General features: G+C 33.2%; 2 protein-coding genes across 6 annotated transcripts; one reads left to right on the top strand and one right to left on the bottom strand.

Annotated features, from left to right (window-relative positions):
* Window positions 1–268: 268 nt before the first annotated feature.
* Window positions 269–6,213, bottom strand: LOC128232342 (E3 ubiquitin-protein ligase TRIM56-like). 2 transcript variants are annotated; one of them, XM_052945847.1, is made up of 3 exons: window positions 6,094–6,213; window positions 4,340–4,586; window positions 269–4,006 (listed from the first exon to the last, which is right to left on the bottom strand). In XM_052945847.1, exons 2-3 carry the CDS (start codon window positions 4,525–4,527, stop codon window positions 2,848–2,850), a joined length of 1,347 nt encoding a protein of 448 aa, XP_052801807.1. In that variant the 5' UTR covers window positions 4,528–4,586; window positions 6,094–6,213; the 3' UTR covers window positions 269–2,847. The 2 variants fall into 2 exon arrangements, with proteins under 2 accessions (XP_052801807.1, XP_052801816.1); XM_052945856.1 differs by having other exon boundaries at window positions 4,340–4,556; window positions 6,094–6,179.
* On the top strand, window positions 6,155–18,302 carry LOC128232355 (post-GPI attachment to proteins factor 3-like). Of its 4 annotated transcripts, XM_052945867.1 has the most exons (11): window positions 6,155–6,246; window positions 6,747–6,848; window positions 9,938–10,099; window positions 11,553–11,682; window positions 12,420–12,569; window positions 13,220–13,282; window positions 13,845–13,906; window positions 14,420–14,556; window positions 15,375–15,466; window positions 15,772–15,878; window positions 16,671–18,302. In XM_052945867.1, the coding sequence occupies exons 3-11, from the start codon at window positions 9,948–9,950 to the stop codon at window positions 16,747–16,749; spliced, it is 972 nt and encodes a 323-aa protein (XP_052801827.1). In that variant the 5' UTR covers window positions 6,155–6,246; window positions 6,747–6,848; window positions 9,938–9,947; the 3' UTR covers window positions 16,750–18,302. The 4 variants fall into 4 exon arrangements, with proteins under 4 accessions (XP_052801827.1, XP_052801853.1, XP_052801843.1 ...); XM_052945893.1 differs by lacking the exon at window positions 6,747–6,848 and having other exon boundaries at window positions 6,220–6,246; XM_052945883.1 differs by lacking the exons at window positions 6,155–6,246; window positions 6,747–6,848 and adding an exon at window positions 8,243–8,626.
* The last annotated feature ends 398 nt before the right edge of the window (window positions 18,303–18,700 follow it).

Raw genomic sequence — 18,700 nt, 5'->3', positions numbered from 1 at the left:
TTATATTTTATTCAAGTGACTCATTTAAAAAATAAATAAACTAAACCTCATTTAGTTTGTAAAATAAAGTCATTCCTTTTAAAAAAAATATGAAGACCTGCGTGACTATATTTCTGCAAGGAGGCTGTTGAGTTTCTTTATGGATTTGTCTGACTCACTTGGAGTATTTTAAGCAAATGAGAGTCTAAGAAGCTTAAACAAAGATCACTGGTGTGTAACTTATGCTGATCTTTTTAAACACCGAAAATCAAGACAACAAAAATGCAAATATTTGATATACAATATGTTTATTACTATAAAATCATGCAAAATATAAAGCTATAAAAAACAATTACAGATCTTGAAATAAAGTAGCATTAATTAAATTCATAAAAAATAATATCTGTAACAAAAACATTGTGATACAAGTATTGTACATATACGTCAATAAATGGCAATAGTAATTAAAAAAGTTAATTATAGACGCATGTAAACAATTTTATGAAAACTTATACTTTCATTAAGTCTGGGTTATAGCATATAACATAGCATATCATGACAGGAATTTTTCACTTGAAAATAATGCTGGCATCAATGATAGTATTAAAAAGAAGAGGGCAGCAGATTGAACACTATGCTCAACTATGGTTTTTTAATCGAAAAAGGGGCATATAATGGCAATTCAATATCTATCAAAGCCAGAGTTATGGGCCTTACTGTACCCGTGTATAATGTCTCTGGCAACATGTGTATCATGCTCATTTAAATAACTTGAGTGTTATTTTAAAATATGGCAAAGGTTAAAGATTTGGAAACCGCTGCCAAGTGCCAACAATGATGCCTATATATATAGATAACAAGGCAATACCTTAACCTTTTTCCTTCAAACAACAAATGAGCTAAAAATGACCATAAAAATGTTTCCAATTTCATTTTTTTTGCAACCTTCTGTCTTCAAAGTAAACTTATACCATAGGATAAAACTGAAAATATATCAATCAACGCACAAGGACAGTGTTAGACATTTTTTTCTATGCGTCTGATCTAAAAAAAAAAAATACTAAGGGCATAATTCATCAAAATACATTTCTAAGTTCACGCACATTGTCATTGTTGAAATATCTACCAAGTTCCTTGCATCTTGGAAGAAGTTGAGAACAGATTCAAAGTTATGGCCAACATACAGATTTTGCACAAAGCCACGAATGAGTGCAAATGCTACAATGATGAAGATAATAAGGGGATTAAATACTTTGACTATTCTCTATGCGAATGAGATGAGCTTAAATACATAAAAATATATATGTCAGTGTCAATGTTTATACATGGCATTAAAAGTTGTGTATTATTTTGCCTATACTATACATGTATGTGTATCAAAGCTTTTCATAAGTAACATTAAAAGCAACATTATCACAAGATAAAACATTACTACCTTAGAAGCACACAAGAAATTATCATAAAAGAGCACCAAAGAAAGCATCCAAGGAATATTCCTTATATCACAATTTTATACATGTATCATAGTCTTGTTTATCTAAATCATTGCAAAATATAATACAACCATATATATATATATAATATATATATATATATATATATATTAACAACCATTATTCTTAGATACTGGTAATAGCATTAATACATTTAAAAATCAGTATGCAAATACAAAACCAACTTTCAGGTAAATTTCTGAATCTGTATACAGTGTTAATCTAACATGGTATCTTCTAGAAATTACTGTAGGACTTATCCGTGTATGGTAGTGTTTGAAAATCGGACTCCATATAATTTGCTATCGATAATTGAATTGAATCGGACCAAGTATTTTGATTTACTATCAGACAATAATCGAAAGTTTATAATTTCATTCAGGAATACACTATTAAACATATAGTATGATCATAATCATTTTAATTTTTTAACTTGGAATCAGTACGTGTGAAGCTATAGTCATGCTTTTTGCAACAGTATGTAAATATCCATAACCTTATTCTGTCTTTGTTTGATAACTTAACGAAAAAAAAACAAAAAAAACATACTTAATAATTGCACATCAACTGCAAAATGATGCACAACGCATCATGTAAGTTATCATAGCATTTTATCCATGTAAAAGCATATATTAAATATTTGTTAACCAGCTTAACATTCAATACCCTGTGATATTGAAGATTTTATTAAAATATCTTAACTTCATAAAACTTTCAAAAAAAGGTAAATTTGTTAATAACAGACGATATCAGTAAAGGTTTCAAAAACAGAATGCATCGAGCCGGGATCCCTGGTATTGGCAAGTAAGACCGGACCCATTACACCATAGAGACAGATTATTGAGAGTGACCTTCCTTGTTAATATGAACTCAACGAGAATTAACTGGAAAGAAAAATTTGACATTTACTCTACTTTTATCGAATAACAAAAAAACGTAGTTACAGGAAGAAACATTAGCGACATTGATTTTGGACAACCACTATCGATTGTCGCCACATAGCACCGTCAGCAATGATTTATCGATTGTACTCAATAATCGTTTCATCACTAGTCACAGTAGTGTATGGTAATAAATGGAATATTTATAACCTTAAAATGACCATGTATTGGTGAATTCATCCAATCCAGACTTATTGGCTGTAATTGATTGAAAACGGGGATGGAAATTTTGGACTACATTGTGTAAGTATGATTTTCCACTGGCCAGGATAGCAAAAGTTAAACATGTACACATGATTAATACTGTAAGGCCATTCTTTCACATGGATGGTTTGCATTTCCACTTCGAGGACCGATCCTCTTGGGAATTTGATCAAATTGGAGCTTAAGAATGCTCGAAAAATCAGGCCCAAGTACACCAAGGTCAGTAGCTGTCAACCTCTAGCCTTCCAGCAGGCACATATACCCGCCGCACACAGGTAGGCATACAGTCCAGCACAGGCCAACCCCTGTGCACTCGCCCCTTCACTGTACATACTGGCCACAAGCTGACAGACACCCAATAGTACACACACCCACATCAGAACCATCAAGAGGCCAGACATCGATACCCAAGCAAGACATGTCCTTAATCTGGAGACCTTTGCTCCTTTCTTCTCCATCAGAACTTTCTTAACTTCCTGATTTTTCAACACAGATCTTGCTAACCATATATGACCAAGTTTTCCCCTTATTTGTCCTGGTGTAAATGTAAACTGGTTTTGTCTGATTGATTTGTTGATAATACTGGTCTCACCAGCATCAATCACCTGCCGATATTTCAGGAAACAGCTTAGTAGCTCCAGACACATATCTTCCTCCTGGAGATCTCCGAGAAATGATGCCCCTCGTTGTAACTGGTCCAAGTGTGAAGAGAGGTCTTTCGCATAATCTTGAATCTCCTTCAAGTGACCACCTCTTTCATCTTTAATTTGCTTGATCTTAGATTCGGCTTGCTCTTCAATCCTGCGTATGACATTCTGTGAATGTTCTTGTATTGCTTTAATGGCTTCATCTGCTGATTTGTCACCATTTTTTTCGATTTCATGCACTTCAGTCAGTGCAGATTTCACACCTTTAATTTCAATTTGTAGATTATCAAGATCAAACTGTAAGTTCTTTCTTGCCAGTTGTAGTTTCTTAGCCAATGTCATTGTGCTATGCTTCTTGTGATCTTCAAATATACATGTCACACAAATAGCTGCATCACAAGTCAGACAATACATTTGTAGTGTTTCCTCTTTGTGGTGGGAGCAGAACTTATCCGATGTCATGTTAAATCCAACATTTCCAGTCTCAATCTTTATAATATTAGACTGGCGCCCATTCAAATGTTTAAAAAGCTTGTGTTCATGTACGCAGAATTTGCAGATATCAAGGTCACAGTCTATGCATCGGTACTGTGAGATGAGCCAGTCCCTAGTGCAAACCTCACATATACCAAAGTAAGGTCGGGAACCAATCTCGTCTTGTATACAGTTGATGTAGAAGTTTGGAGGGAAGTCCTTCACACCTCCTCTTGGTACACAGACATCAGCACGGCACTGGGGGCACCTGAAATGAATAACATTTTCCTTCTCTTTGTAGTTATTTACAATCCTTTAAGAGTTTTACAACCATGAATCCGGAGCAAAAATGTACATCATATTCATAGGTCCCAAACTAAGTCTATGTATTTCTGGGTACTGAAATTAAATTGATATTATTTTGGAATCAGAATATCCAGACCAGGGATATTTTGGAATATGAATGTTAAAACCATGGATATTTGGAACCTAAATAGTAAACCATGATTTGATTAACTGGCCAAAATTTATAAGTGATTTATATGAAGTTGTTATAACATGTTTTGAAATAAGATTAATAAGTTTAAACTATGCTAATCACCTAAACAATCTGCCAGCTGAGGAGGATGCATGTACATAGTCAAGCAGGCAGGACAGACAGATGGAGTGATGGCAGGGCAGGATTCGCGGATCACGATATTCGTCCATACATATCGGGCACTGCAGCATACGATCCCGCAGTCTCTCAATCTTCTCATGTTCTTGTAACGACCCTTCTTCACTGAACATGGTTGAAGAAATGCTGGACTTTCTTCTTTCTAAATAGTTGTAACCGATGTAGGATTAATCTAAAAATTAAATGAAATTAAAAATTCATCAGCATTGCTTTTGAAAGGATTCTAATATATATGTTTAATTGACCATATATCTAAATGTTTAATTTAACAGAAAACTTGTAATAATAGTAAATCATCTGAGATTCAAATGATTGATACATGTATGTATGTGGAATTGCTTCAATTTACCAAAAAATATTTATGACACTTAAATGATTTTTTTTATTATTATTATTTAAAGCTTCTTTTTCTAAATTCTTCATAACTACTGTTCAACAATTATCCTTTAGGCTATAATATCCATGATTATCATAACAATAATAGCTTTGGTATCGCTGATTGGTAGCTACAATAAGGAGCGATCAGGGATACTTTTTTATTATTTTAAATGTGTCCCTGTAATGCTACAACCCACTCACATTAAACACCAGGCGAAAGAATAAATAGTAATATTATGCATCTGTGTTGAATAACAATGACAAAATTGTTCGATATATACCCGATAATGATCTAAACTGGATTTAGTTTGTCATTAGAGTCTTTATTTTCACATAAATATATTCTGGGTCACAAATACATTTTAACTTTTATACATGGACACAACCTGTCAGATTTGTCCCAGATTTACAGATATCGGGGAACTTGATTAACAATTGACACATGTAATGCACCAGTCAATTGTAATCATGGCCGTCCGGGGGTATACCGGGGATAGCCGGAGAAATGGGCCATGTTTTTACCTTTCAGGTGGCCCCGCAGTGCCGGGTGAATGCGGTGGTTTTGTCTTCCCTTTAAATATACCTAGGGTCCCTGGGGTGCAGTGGCATTTGGCCGGGTTTTAACACTCAGTTCGTTCCCGCAGGGCGGGGATTTTAGCCGAGGTTGGCTGGACCGAAAGTCAAAGTCCCCGCTATTCCCCGGACCTGGGGGGGGGGGGCTGTGGTTACAATTGACTGGTGCATAAGTGTTTCATGATATCTGAACATTTTTTTTTTGCATAATGACATAAATATATATGTGATAAATAGTAGGCAATAATATTTTTTCACAGAAATTTGAATTTATTACGGAGATTATTTCAAAATTGTGGCCACGAGGAATCTCTGCGCAGACTGTTCGCTACTTTTTGCTGGGATGATGGACGTCACTTGTCTGCCATAGTAATTAAAAATTGTCAAAAGACTCGTTGACGGCCACTTAGGTGGACAACGCTGATTGGTTGCCATTTATAGTAATGATGATTTTCCTCATCAAAACCTACACTTGAGACAGTGTTAAATTGTCTGCCAGAATGAGCTGAGTGTGTTGGAACTGTCTGTTAAAACATAAACTCTTTGGGAGGATCCCCTTTTTGATTTTAATTGAAAGTTGTTGCCTAGGAGTAGTAGTAAGAACTGTTGACTGCCTCGGTCTGTTAGCCAATTCAAATAACTTTAAAATTAAAAGCAACTGGAAGCAAAAAAAACAACTTTTACTTATAAGAACATGGAAATAAATTAGCAAATAATATTTATCTCACCATTGAAACGATTTCTTGAGCCAAACAAACCGCTTCATATTGTATTATTATTTGTATTATTAATTTTTGACATTTTTCATCCCGATCATCGATGCGCTCGCCGAAACAAGCGTGTCTGTGAATGTGATCTAGATGAAAGAAATGAGAGGAAAGGTAAAAAGTAAATTATAGCTGAAAATACATTACTGATTGTTTGTTTGCCTCATGGAATGATTATAACAGCTAACCATTCAGTATAATAATTATTATAAACGTTGATCTCGAAGTCACTGAAAATGTGCTTCTATGTTCTAAAGTAAAGACAAACATGAGTTTTGTTTTACTTTTAGTTCTCACAAGAAAATTTAGCTATATGAATCTTGAGTACATGAAATGATCAATCTCATAAAATCATCAGGTAGCATCACAGACTTATACATCACAAATAAGATAAAATCTAACTTCGTTTTTAGTTTGGATAGAAATATAAACAGAGGGTTATGCATGAGCTTGTAGCCAAAATAATGCTTGTAAGAGGACCTAATTTTACATTTCGTCGCCGTAGTGCAATAACTCAATAACTGCATATAGAAATAGAAGCAGATATTGAGTTCTTGCACTTAGGTGACGATTTGGAGTTTAGACACACATTAATAATGTTCCCCTTTACATAGATTCGCAAAAACAAAAAATCCTGAAAAGACTCTGAAGTGGCTGGTCATATGCCCAGGACTAGTAAGCTGGTTACAAGGATTTCAAAGCAACGTGCCCTTGAGGTCAGATTTTTCTATCAGAATTAGAAACTTATAATTTTGATCTTAAGTTTTCTTGCATATATGTTATTGATAAATTTGTGTAACATTGAAGTAGAAAAGCATTTTTGTACATTTCACCAAATACAGCATGTGACATTGTTTTACTGACATACTGTAATGCATTCTTATTTTAATTCAATGTTGACATCAAATAGTTCCTCCAACATGAGATATGAAAACTTTATTTATTTTCGATTTTTGATGTCATTTCTTGCATAAATATATATTTATAACATTGAAAAACATTAGTTTACTTCCAAGATAAACTTAACAGTAAAAGAAAGAAGTTGCGCATTAAGGAACATGGGTGGTTTTCAAAATAATGAGGCAAAAGTGTGACATAGTGGTTGAAAATTCAAACCCAGTTTTCATGATTGTCACCTATTTTACATGAAAGTAAATACTTCAAATTACACAGAAACAACTTTGGGAAAGTATCAGGAAATACAAATAAAAAAATATTTTGACCTTAAATCCAAATATTGCGAACATTTCTTACAATATGGTTGATTTATAGAAGTGTCTTATGACAAGAACCTTGCATAAATCATATGCTTTTTCTGAATTATATAATCAGTAATTGGTACCTGTGTGTAGTCATGTGCATACATGCCATATTTTCTGGAGACCATTCAGGGGGATTTGTTCAAAAGTCTGAAAATTCAGGGGGATTTTGGTAGTATTCAGGGGGATTATTTAGCAATCTAATTCAGCAAAATTTCAAAGTATTTTAAGACGCAAGTACGAAAAAAAACAAATTGCCATAATTTTGAAAGGCTTCTGAGGGGATTATGTCCAGAATTTAAGGGGATTTTGGTCACATACCAGGGGATTTTCATCATTGCCATGTAGCATTACGGGCATGACACACATGCCAATTCACCTTGTTTACCCCTTTTTCCAGCACTTCATCTATATTTTTATGAGACACAACCATATTGCATAATAAAATCACTCACTTGCAAAATAGAATACTTCACAGAAAAATATGTTTCAGAGACAATCTAATGGGCTTACCTTCCTCTAAAATTGGATACAAAATCTGCTGCCTATGATCATAAATGATGACTTTCAGACTATTAGAGAGAATGGAATGAATTATCAATATTTTTCATTTCAGTTCCCAAATAGTCAGATTTGTTTGCTTCTGATAAAAAGCAAATGCATAATTTATTGTTTAAGTTCATAAACATATCTTCTTTTGGCATTGGTCAAAAAATAAAAACATCACCACCATAATAAATAAATAAAAGTCATTTCATCCGAATTGTCTACTTTCAGTTTCTCTTCTGGAAGTTCTGTTATTTTCCGATATTTGCGATGAAGGTCAATGTCATGTATGTAAACATATGTCAGTGTCATGTATGTAAACATATTAGTGAGGCATAACAAAGAACAGCATTGTCTATTAGTTATAATAATCCTTTTCTTTAATGAATAATTTACTGTCACATTTTAATTATCAATCCTTTTGATGACAATGACACATGTTATGAAGAACGCTTTAATTTGTTACATCCTCTCTGATTGGATAAAAATTATAGTTTTAACCAATGAAAATCGTCCTTTTATCTGACCAGTCTAATTGACATTTCTTACGCAAATTCTGTCAGTTTCAATCAAAACAATACATGAAATGTGCCCTGCTGATTTATTAAGTGTCACCCAATAGGTGTTGTTAAAACACACCATCAGTTGATAATCCAATTAAGCTTCAAGACAGGAAGGGCATTATAACTGTAAACAGGCATATATAATTAAACCCTGTGATAAATTTGCGTAATTTTAAACACTTTAATTCCGGGGGATTTTCATCCCCCTCCGGGAGACCGGGGGATGGGTCGAAATTCCGGGGGATTTTATCCCCCTCCGGGGGATATGGCATGTATGCATGTGCATAATAACTCAGTTGTTTAAGAAAAATAAAAAAAATCAAGACATTTTGTCTAAATTTGAACCCAAAAATAAATTGTTACCTCACAAATTACTGCTGTAATTAAAACAAGAATCAAATAAGGGAAAAATCTACATTAACCACACCTTATGCATCTTTATAGACCACATACCAAATTTCAAGAATGTATTGCAACTTACAATTGCCAAATTTTTCATTTCAAAATTGAACTATTTTTCGGTGCACAGGGGACACATATTGATGGCCAATATAATTATTATTCACTTTCATGTTACTAATAAAATATTGATTTGTGATCAACTTAAGACATTTCTGTGTATATGATAGAGTGTATTGCTTAAAATTTCTTCAGTATCACTTTTTTCTCAACAATATCCTCAAAATTCAGCAGCATGTAATGATGCAAATGGAAAATAGTGGCTAAGAGAACAACTTACAGCAAACAATCACATATATAACATTTATTACTTCATATTGAGTCTAAAAATAAGAAAATATCATCAATGGTAATATAAAGTACTAGAATTCAAACATGTTTAATACTTTGTTAAATAATGGAAAGGGCGCACAGGGGACAAATCATAATGCAAGTAATATTTTTTAAGTAATTATTTTTGTAACTTAAGCAACATATTCTTACATAACTTTGCTGATTGAGCCATCCATTTGAAACTCAACAATTTTCTTAACAACATTGATTGGCCCATAATGTGCCTGCTAACACTTTCCAAAAGTGAAAGGAATAAAAGTTAGGAGAGATAAAAGAAAAAGCCTCATTATTTTGAAAACCACCCACATGACACAACTGCAGTAATTAATAGTACTTTTTGCTAGATTGTTGGTAGGAGCGACCCCTTTGATAGAAGAATTTTTATTTATAAAAATTCAGGTATATGCTAACAATGAGATTTTGCCCGACATATAAATTTGATATATTTGAAGAAAAAATAAAACTTTTAGGTTAGATGTCACTAAATTTTGTACAGGTCTTATGACACCAACGCAGGAGTTTGTTCTCATCAAACGACAGTGTAGGTCTATGACATCATTAAGCCATCTTTTCAGTCTCAGGAACAGGGTCTTCACTGAGCCCCATACATGCTATTCTCTTATTATATTTTATACATCTTCACAGAAATATAACCATGCTGTACCAGACGAGTCTACATGTGGTAGGGCTGCTGTTCATGGTTGCCATGGTAACAGGCTCTCCAGGAGACCGGTCCTACGTGTACCAAAAGTGCCTGCATTCTTGTGTGCAGAAGAACTGCTCAGAATACAAGATAAATTCTTTCCTGTAAGTACACACACACATTAAGGGTGGTTATTTATTTCCCTGAATATAGTTGTATGTTTTCAATTGATTAATCTAATGTATATGCTGATGGAGTACCTAAGTTCTGCCAATTTGTATGTTTTTTCTTCAAATTCTTTCTTAAAGCTGCACTCTTACAGATTGACATTTTTGACATATGTTTAGTTTTTGTCTCAGAATTAACTGATTTTGGTACCAATGCCTTCAATTCAGTCATATAATATAACTCACAATAGGACATATCTCAATTGTTTGGAAAACAGCTGTAAAACTCATTTGTCTTAGAGCATTAGTAATGCTTTTAGCCATTAAATATGAATTTTCAAAGTAAATATGAAAGTTTTATATCTGATCTTTTGTCAGCAGTCTTGTAAAACTGGTTTCAAGACATTTACGCAAAATTGGCTCATTCCAAGACAAAAAATATAAAAGTTGTCAAAACGGTCAATCTGTGATAGTACAGCTTTAATTTTAAATCTGCATGAAATTGTTTAGGTACTTGACTCCTGGGTCCAATAACGAAAAAGCTCATTTTTTTTTTTAATTTGAAATGATACACAGAAAATAGTCTGTTAAATCAAGCATGTTTGCCTTTCCACAGTTATTAAATATTGGCACTTTAAAAAAGAATTTTATTACTTAAAAAATTGCCATATAAGGAATTAAAAAACATTTCAACCGAAAAAGGCAAACCTGATTCTAACAGAATTTTGATCATCTTTTTTTTTACTCCTACTGTGCCTGAAATTGTGTGCATCGATGTTACCTCAGTACTTTATTCCAACTAGTGACGTTTATATATAGCTTTGAAAATATCTAAACAAAATAGTTGTGTTGAAAAGCAGTCATAAAAGAGGAATGTTTGAAGTCGTTTAAATGTTTTTGTTTTATTTTCTCTCTCTCTAAATGTTTCTTCTACAATATTGAATTAATACCATAGAAGCACTCTAGAAGTGTTGGCCTGAGGATTAAGGTATTATTTTTTTAGGTACTTTACCATTATATGTTATTTACATCATAAGTTGAACAGTGAATATTTTTTCAACTTATTATGTACCAGGTAAAAACATGTAATAGTCATTTAACACAAGAAGGAACATGGAGGGTTGTACTATATTATATATGTAACTGTTCATTATATATGTAACTGTACACTGAATTTAATTCTTGAATACTATCTATATTTAATTATATCTGGTTGCCGCCATTTAAATGTTTATATTCACCAAGATTAATTTATTAAAAAAACATTCTAAAGTATTGCAAGCAATGCTTTTTGATGGTACAAAAAAATATATTATTGGCCCAGTCTTTACCATCAGTCTGCACATAACTATCAGGTATTGGCTGCTCCATCATAACATAGGGTATTTACTTTTCTTTAATATTTATAATAAGTATACATTTGTATGTAAAGTACAATATTGCTCTTTAGTGAGTCTCAGCCAGCGTGTACTCGTTTGATGGGTTGGAGTTGCCAGGATGAATGCAAGTACACATGTATGTGGGTGGCTGCGGATGCATTTGAGAAGGACGGACTCCATGTACCACAGTTTCACGGCAAGGTGAGTTTAGGTGAATACCCAGGGCCATAGTATTCTCATTTACCTCACTTTCAATTATGCTGTCTAAATGTTAATGTAACATAGATTCTGATGGATGTGTATGTAATAAAAGTATGTTTTTAAGGTAAGTAGCCCGTAATTGAAGTGTTTTCTGTGTGTGCCATGATAGGCGAAAACTTTTCAATGTGTGCAAGGATTTAAAATTTGAATGAAAAATGTAAATCTATATTCTGAAAAATATTAAAAAGAATGATAGTGAGAACTACAAGATACAAGCAAAGAATGATACTTGTATTAAACACCGGTGATGCAAGATTAATTTTATTTTTTCATATTATGAGCTGAAGATTAATTTTATTTTTTTATATTATGAGCTGCTCACCTTTTTTCTTTTTCTTTATGACAATAATTTTTATTTGATCATTGATCTGCAGACTTTAAGCAATATTTTTAAGATTTTTAGAACTATTTTCAGTTATTTTTACATAATTTTATATATATATCACTATACATTTCTCAATTTCACAATATGAAATAACAGAATGATTATTATTTTCCCATTGATGTATAGATATATTAAAATATTTGACTTTAAACTTGGAACAAATTGGAAAAGTAAACTGGCTATTACTGATGGACAATATTTATAAGTCTGAGTAACAAAAAAAACACAAAATATTCTTGCCTATTACACAAATTTAAAATAGTAACGAACATGTTATTTTTTTTATTTTCAGTGGCCATTCATCCGCCTGTGCGGTATACAGGAGCCAGCCTCCATGTTCTTCTCGCTGTTGAACGGCCTGGCCCATCTCTCTATTCTCTGGTATCGGCGTTTTGTCCCTCCTTCAACTCCTATGTATTATGTCTGGCACAGTGTGGCACTGGTAAGACTATCAGACCTACTTGTAAATGTAACTTCTGGAAGTCTGGAATTAGTAACTGTAGCAAATATTTCATAGATGAAATATTAAAATTTATATGCAGTATAATTTGTTATTTACAAATTAAACATTTACAAATAGTTCACTAAATTTCTGCCAATAAAGGAATTCTAAGGGTAAAAAACTCTACTTGGAAAGATGCTGGTTTTATTCTTATATTTTGCCGAGCGGGCCATACTGAGATCCATATCACACAATTTTGTCATTTTCCTAACCCGTATCAGTGAAGTTTTGTTGGTTAATACTACAAATGAGTTATGTGTTAAAACATGAAATTAATCAAAGAATGAAAGGAATACATTTATTACAATTCTTGTTTGGTGTATAAACAATGATGCATCTGTCCCGACCAGTATTTGGTCTTGAAAGACACGTTTGTACATCAAAATCAACTTGCTACAGAACATCAGAAAAGCATCCTATTGTAATATCCTCTGTTTATAATATGAATTTATGAACATATAAACTAATATGATGGAAAAAGTATTTCATTTAGATGGTGATTAACATTAATCTTTATATGTAGGAAAACTTTCAGCAGTATTGCATTTTTTATAATCATTTTGTGGTAATTAGATTGCTTATGATTTCAGTTAGCCTTCAATGCGTGGACCTGGTCTGTCATTTTTCACACCAAAGACACAGATTTCACAGAGGTACTGGATAAGTTATACATTCGGGAAGCAAATTTTTAAATGTTACAAAATATTTTTCTATTTTCTTTGTCACAAAGCTTATGAAGATAATAGGATTTACTACCATTATAATACTTGCTATAGTATTTTTAACTGTATGTCCAGAACTTAACATCTGTGTCAATCTGTACAAATCAAATCAAGTGTTGCATTTTTTAGTCGTGAGTTTCAAAATCAAACTTGCAGCATATTGGTGTAAGATCTGTTCCAGTTATGAGTTGAAAATTATTCACAATACAAGGTTTTGTTAAATGATGCAACTTAGGTTTTTCTACTTTATTACATGATTCTTTTAATAGTATTTTATATATAAACATCATATATTAAAACCTTTGCCACAAATAAAATCAATTTGAGAACAAAAAAACAAAACAACCTTTGTTAAATGAACATACCGGTAACTGTCACAGCAGTTGTCTCTTGGTCTATAGTGTAAATGTAACATGTCATAATCTTGATGTTATTAAAACTACTAGTGATATGCATGGATGAAATGAACCATGTTTGTTTCTGTACTTTCCAGAAGATGGATTACTTCTGTGCCTTCTCCATGGTGATATACAACACGTTTACAGTGGCCTGTAGGTGAGTAGGAGACGTAAAAATGGTTCAACATAATATTACCAAACTTCATCGTACATGTTTTATTTGATTTAAAATGTTAGATGACCTGGTGTGTAAGGGTTTCATCTCTTACTTTAGGCCTATATTAAAATTCCAAATTATCAAAAGATTTAGGAAAAGCATTGTAGTGTTAATATATTTATAGTTTGTTAATTGAAAAAAAAAACAAATGAGGTTTTGTCATTGTTTGACATCAGCAGTTAGACTTTCAAAAAATTGACTCTTTTCCATGACTGAAATAAACCTTTAAGATATTCATTTGAAACTGAATAGAAGTTGCCAGAGCAAAACAAACATGACCAGCAAGTCCCATAACTCTAACAAGGCTTAACTAATTGTTGAGTCATGCCACTTCTTTAATGGACATAACCAACAGATGAGCGCTGGTGTTTGCTTTGAAGCACTCTTGTTTAACTTATACGAGCATTTTCAAAATGTCATTATGTAATCCATTCGTTGTATTTTCAAATCCAGAATCCTGGGCACACACAACTGGCGACCTCTAGCATTTATAGCACTGTTTTGTGGAGCATTTTTCATCCAGCATATCACATACCTGTCCATATATGGGTTTGGGTATGGCTACAATATGAAGGTCAACATTTCTGTTGGTAAGTAAGTGGCGACAGTTTAATACAAAGTGTACCGAGTAGTTCTCTGTAGACTGGTGTCATTTTGTGAGGATTTGATATTTGTAATATTTACAAATCAATCAGGTCATGAATTAAAAATTTGCTTGTTACAAGTATCATCATCGCAAATTTAAAACCTTGCAAATTTCACCCAAACCAAAAATTTGTGAAATAAGACTTAAACAAATTAATTAATCTACATCAACTGTTCACAGTTTCAGGGGTAGACACTAACTTTTTTGGACCACTGTCCCAAAGGAACAGTAAACTTTCACTGTCCCTTCCCAATTTTTACAGGCCACGGGACCACGTGCCTGCGTTAGTGTCGACCCCTGCAGTTTTGTAAAGAGAAATCATTACAAAAATCATATAAATTCAGTAATGACATAATAGTGATATGGCAGGTTTTTTTTAATTAAAGAATGCTGAATTATTGTTGCAATATTAAACTAAAAACTGTTTTGAAGTCATTTCCAGAAGTTTTCTACCATGTTTTTGAACCGCCAGTTAACAGATATCAATTGATGATCAGAAAGGTCGTATAGACCTATTGGTTATTTGATACATTTATTGGGGTATTTAGAAATGTGTGTATGACTAAGCAATTTTGGACTGAAACAATAAAAAGAAATCAAACAATTTGGCATTGTCAAAATATATCAAAAGCGGTAAATTGTCAGCTTTTAGAAGCCTTGATATAATAATATATCATTATATAAATTGTCAAACTATGGTACACAAAGTATTGGCGTACGTTAGATAATTGTAATATAAGTATACCCTTGTTCATATTTCAGCTGTATTTAACATGGTTTGCTGGGTGTACCTGTGTTATAAGATCCGCAGATGGTTTGTGTGGAAGGCCATTATCTCAATTGTGGGAATACAGGTTAGTAAAATGTAGGAAAAGTTGGCTTTTCATTGGTTGAAAATTAATCTTTTAGATACATGTATACAGTATATAAATATATGTATGATTGCTTTGATATGTACGGTGTATATTTACAATTTATGCTTGTATGTAAGTTGGCATAGGAACATTTAGTAAAAGATGGTTTACTTGTCATTTTGTGCATTTTGAGAACACCAAAAGGGTTGAAATTGATTTAATAATGTATGTGTATGAGTTCTATACTGTTGATAAACATTGGTAGACTTGAAAGTTATGAAAGAGTTAGATAACAATTATTTCAGGCACTTCTAGCCCTGGAATTGTGGGACTTTCCTCCGTTATTTTGGACATTTGATGCCCACTCACTTTGGCATGCTGGCTCCTGGCCTCTCTGTATACTTTGGTACAGGTAAGTTTGCTAGTGGCTCCTGGCCTCTCTGTATACTTTGGAACAGGTAGGTTTGCTAGTAGCACCTGTCCTCTCTGTATACTTTTGTACAGGGCAATTTATTAGTAACTCCTGTACACTCTGTAAGCTTTGGTACAAGTTGGTTTGCTAGTGGCTCCTGACCTCTCTATGTACTTTGGTACAGGTAGGTTTGCTAGTGGCTGCTGGCCTCTATGTATACTTTGGTACAGGTAGATGTGCTAGTGGCTCCTGGCCTCTCTGTATACTTTGTTACAATTAGCTTTGCTAGTGGCTGCTGGCCTCTCTGTATAATTTGGAACAGGTAGGTTTGCTAGTACCTCCTCGCCTCTCTGTATACTTTGGTACAGGTAGTTTTGCTACCTAGTATAAAAAATACTTATTGCTTTTATAATTAAAGTCATGTATTTTTCACGGGGTTAAACAAATTTTAAATGACAATTTGTTTACAACGCATTTTCCAATTTAAAGAAACAGAAAAGTTATTGAATTTTGGTGTAGGATCAAAATTTATCGCACTCTTGATGACAAAGATTTATGCTCTATATTTCTTTGAATATTGTACAACCAACCCTTGTATCAATAACATTATGTTCTCAATTATTTGGAAAGAAATATATAAATAAAACTGTTTTTCGAGGGAGTGAGTGACCCAAACTTAAAACTACCTGCGTGTTGGGAGGAAAAACAAAGAATATTTCAAGTCTGGTCTATGTAATAGGATTGTACTTAAAGCTTTTACCCACCTTTAACATCAGTGATCTTCTGCTTCAGTTTTCTGATAGATGACAGCCTACACATGATGAAAGACAAGACGGCCAGCCTTCTACCTCATTCTCAGAAGACAGACTGATCTCAATGATGAAATGCGACATGGAACAAATGTTAAAATCATTATTATCAACCATATGTGAAAAAAAATAGTTTAGTTTGAATATGTGCATTTTTAACTTTATTTTGATCAAAATGCTTGGAGCCTATATTTGTATGGTTTAAGCCCAAGCCCTACGATAACCAGTCACAACCACTAGCCACCATAGCCCAACCCTAACAATATAGATTATAGGTATGTATAACCTTAAGAAATATTGAAATATATAGTGGTAAAAAAATGCAATGAGGTGACCAGTACTGCTCAATTACCAGTATTTTAGCTGCTCCTTGAAAGACGACTGACCTACATGCATGAGGCTAGGATAGTTTACAAAATATTCATGACATATCAGAAAGTAATGTTTGAAAGCAGGAAATGGTATCTTTTAAATAATAGCTGTCTATTGCAGACATTTGTTTGTTGTCTTCATATTTGTTATGAGAAAGCTTAATCGTAGTCTCTTACAATTTGACTTTTCCTGTGCCTTCGTATCATGAATTTCTAGTAGCATGTCAGTTTTTCAAAGAAAAAAAGTACAGTTATTGTCATAGCCTTGGCGTTGTAGGTGTAACTACTGTAGTAGTGCAAATGTTTTACCCATGGGCATCCCTCAAACACCATTCAAGATATTCACATGATGCTTAGCTGAAAAAAATCAGACTGACTTTGGCGTTCGCTCTTCATCGCTCTTGTAGTGTTCTGCAGTATTTTTTCTGTGCATTTATACTGTTCATTTTTCTTTGATGTCAGTGTTGTTTGTTTTTTCTTTGCTGTATCAAGTCTAAAAGCACTCTGAATTTACTTACGCATTTTAAACAGACAGAACTTCATTATCAAGAGCGTTGCCAACTGAGATATTGAGGATAAGTCATAACGTTATTTCATTCCTAAAGTTCAGTTATTTTTTTTAGTCTGCTTTGGGTTTGTCTTCGCACAAAAGTGAAAACAAGAGTGTGCCAGTTGAATGCCAGAATTCTTTGCTCTCCTTACAGTCATAAAAGAATGGGCAGATTAATTGGTTTTTAATACAATATTTATGACTTAGAATTGAGAAGATGTACATGCATTCAAGTATAATCAAAGAAGATTGCCATAATTATAATACTCAGAATTTGAGTCAAGTCCGCCCAAGATAATTTGGTGTTTACAGACACTAATAACGGAAGTATATCAGCAAATTAGGAGGCTCTAGGCATGACAGCATTCCAAATAGGACTGCTAACTCGTATTTACTCATCCAAGTAAATCTGGACCAAAGTAAATCTTGCTTTGTAAAGTAAGCGCATTCATCAGGCATTTCATGTTTTCTTTGGCAGTCTGTAATCTTTAATGTGCAATATTTGCTTCTGTATGTTTGCCATCAAGTGATCACTACAAGAACATGCATAGATCTGGTGATAAGAGTGTTTGTACATCTTATGTGCTACTTCTATTATTCAATTGTTGCATTCCAACCATTGTACCTTTATCTGGCATTTCCAGATCTTGTGTTGCTTTGTATGTTAAGGATTTATTAAATTTATATAAAAATCCATGGTCTGTTACCTTGTATTTACTTAACCCGAAGATTTGCTCTGTATAGTTTCATTTCAGTGATCCAGGTTTGCAAAAATGGACAGAAATGAAAATCACAGTTACCAAAACCTTCCAAACCACTTTTCCCATTCTGGCTGTATGAACCATGCATGGTCACTGCAGTTATGAAAGGAAGGTATACTCTTAGTTGTAAAAATAATCACATAAAAAGCTTGGTACATGTAACCAACAACATGATGTACTATATTGAATAGTGTAATATTACTTGAGTTGGGACACTTAATTATGATAAAAACAGTTCAGTGTTGACATTTTCATGCAATGTAAAATACTTTTTTTCAAGTGGAAAGGAAGGTGATTTCTGCATGAGGGTATCGTTTCTTTGGTGCTTAAA

Source organism: Mya arenaria, chromosome 1 (assembly GCF_026914265.1).
Source record: "Mya arenaria isolate MELC-2E11 chromosome 1, ASM2691426v1".
Taxonomy (NCBI): domain Eukaryota; kingdom Metazoa; phylum Mollusca; class Bivalvia; order Myida; family Myidae; genus Mya; species Mya arenaria.
This window is presented reverse-complemented; position numbering and strand designations above follow the sequence as displayed.

What these genes read in the sequence shown, in the direction of transcription:
- LOC128232342 (XM_052945847.1), bottom strand. Translation starts at nt 4,527, where the DNA reads ATGTTCAGTGAAGAAGGGTCGTTACAAGAACATGAGAAGATTGAGAGA. An exon ending in TCAGCTGGCAGATTGTTTAG is followed by an intron (nt 4,007 to 4,339) that starts GTGATTAGCATA and finishes TATTCATTTCAG; the next exon opens with GTGCCCCCAGTGCCGTGCTG.
- LOC128232355 (XM_052945867.1), top strand. Translation starts at nt 9,948, where the DNA reads ATGCTGTACCAGACGAGTCTACATGTGGTAGGGCTGCTGTTCATGGTT. An exon ending in TACAAGATAAATTCTTTCCT is followed by an intron (nt 10,100 to 11,552) that starts GTAAGTACACAC and finishes ATTGCTCTTTAG; the next exon opens with TGAGTCTCAGCCAGCGTGTA. An exon ending in GAAGGTCAACATTTCTGTTG is followed by an intron (nt 14,557 to 15,374) that starts GTAAGTAAGTGG and finishes TTCATATTTCAG; the next exon opens with CTGTATTTAACATGGTTTGC.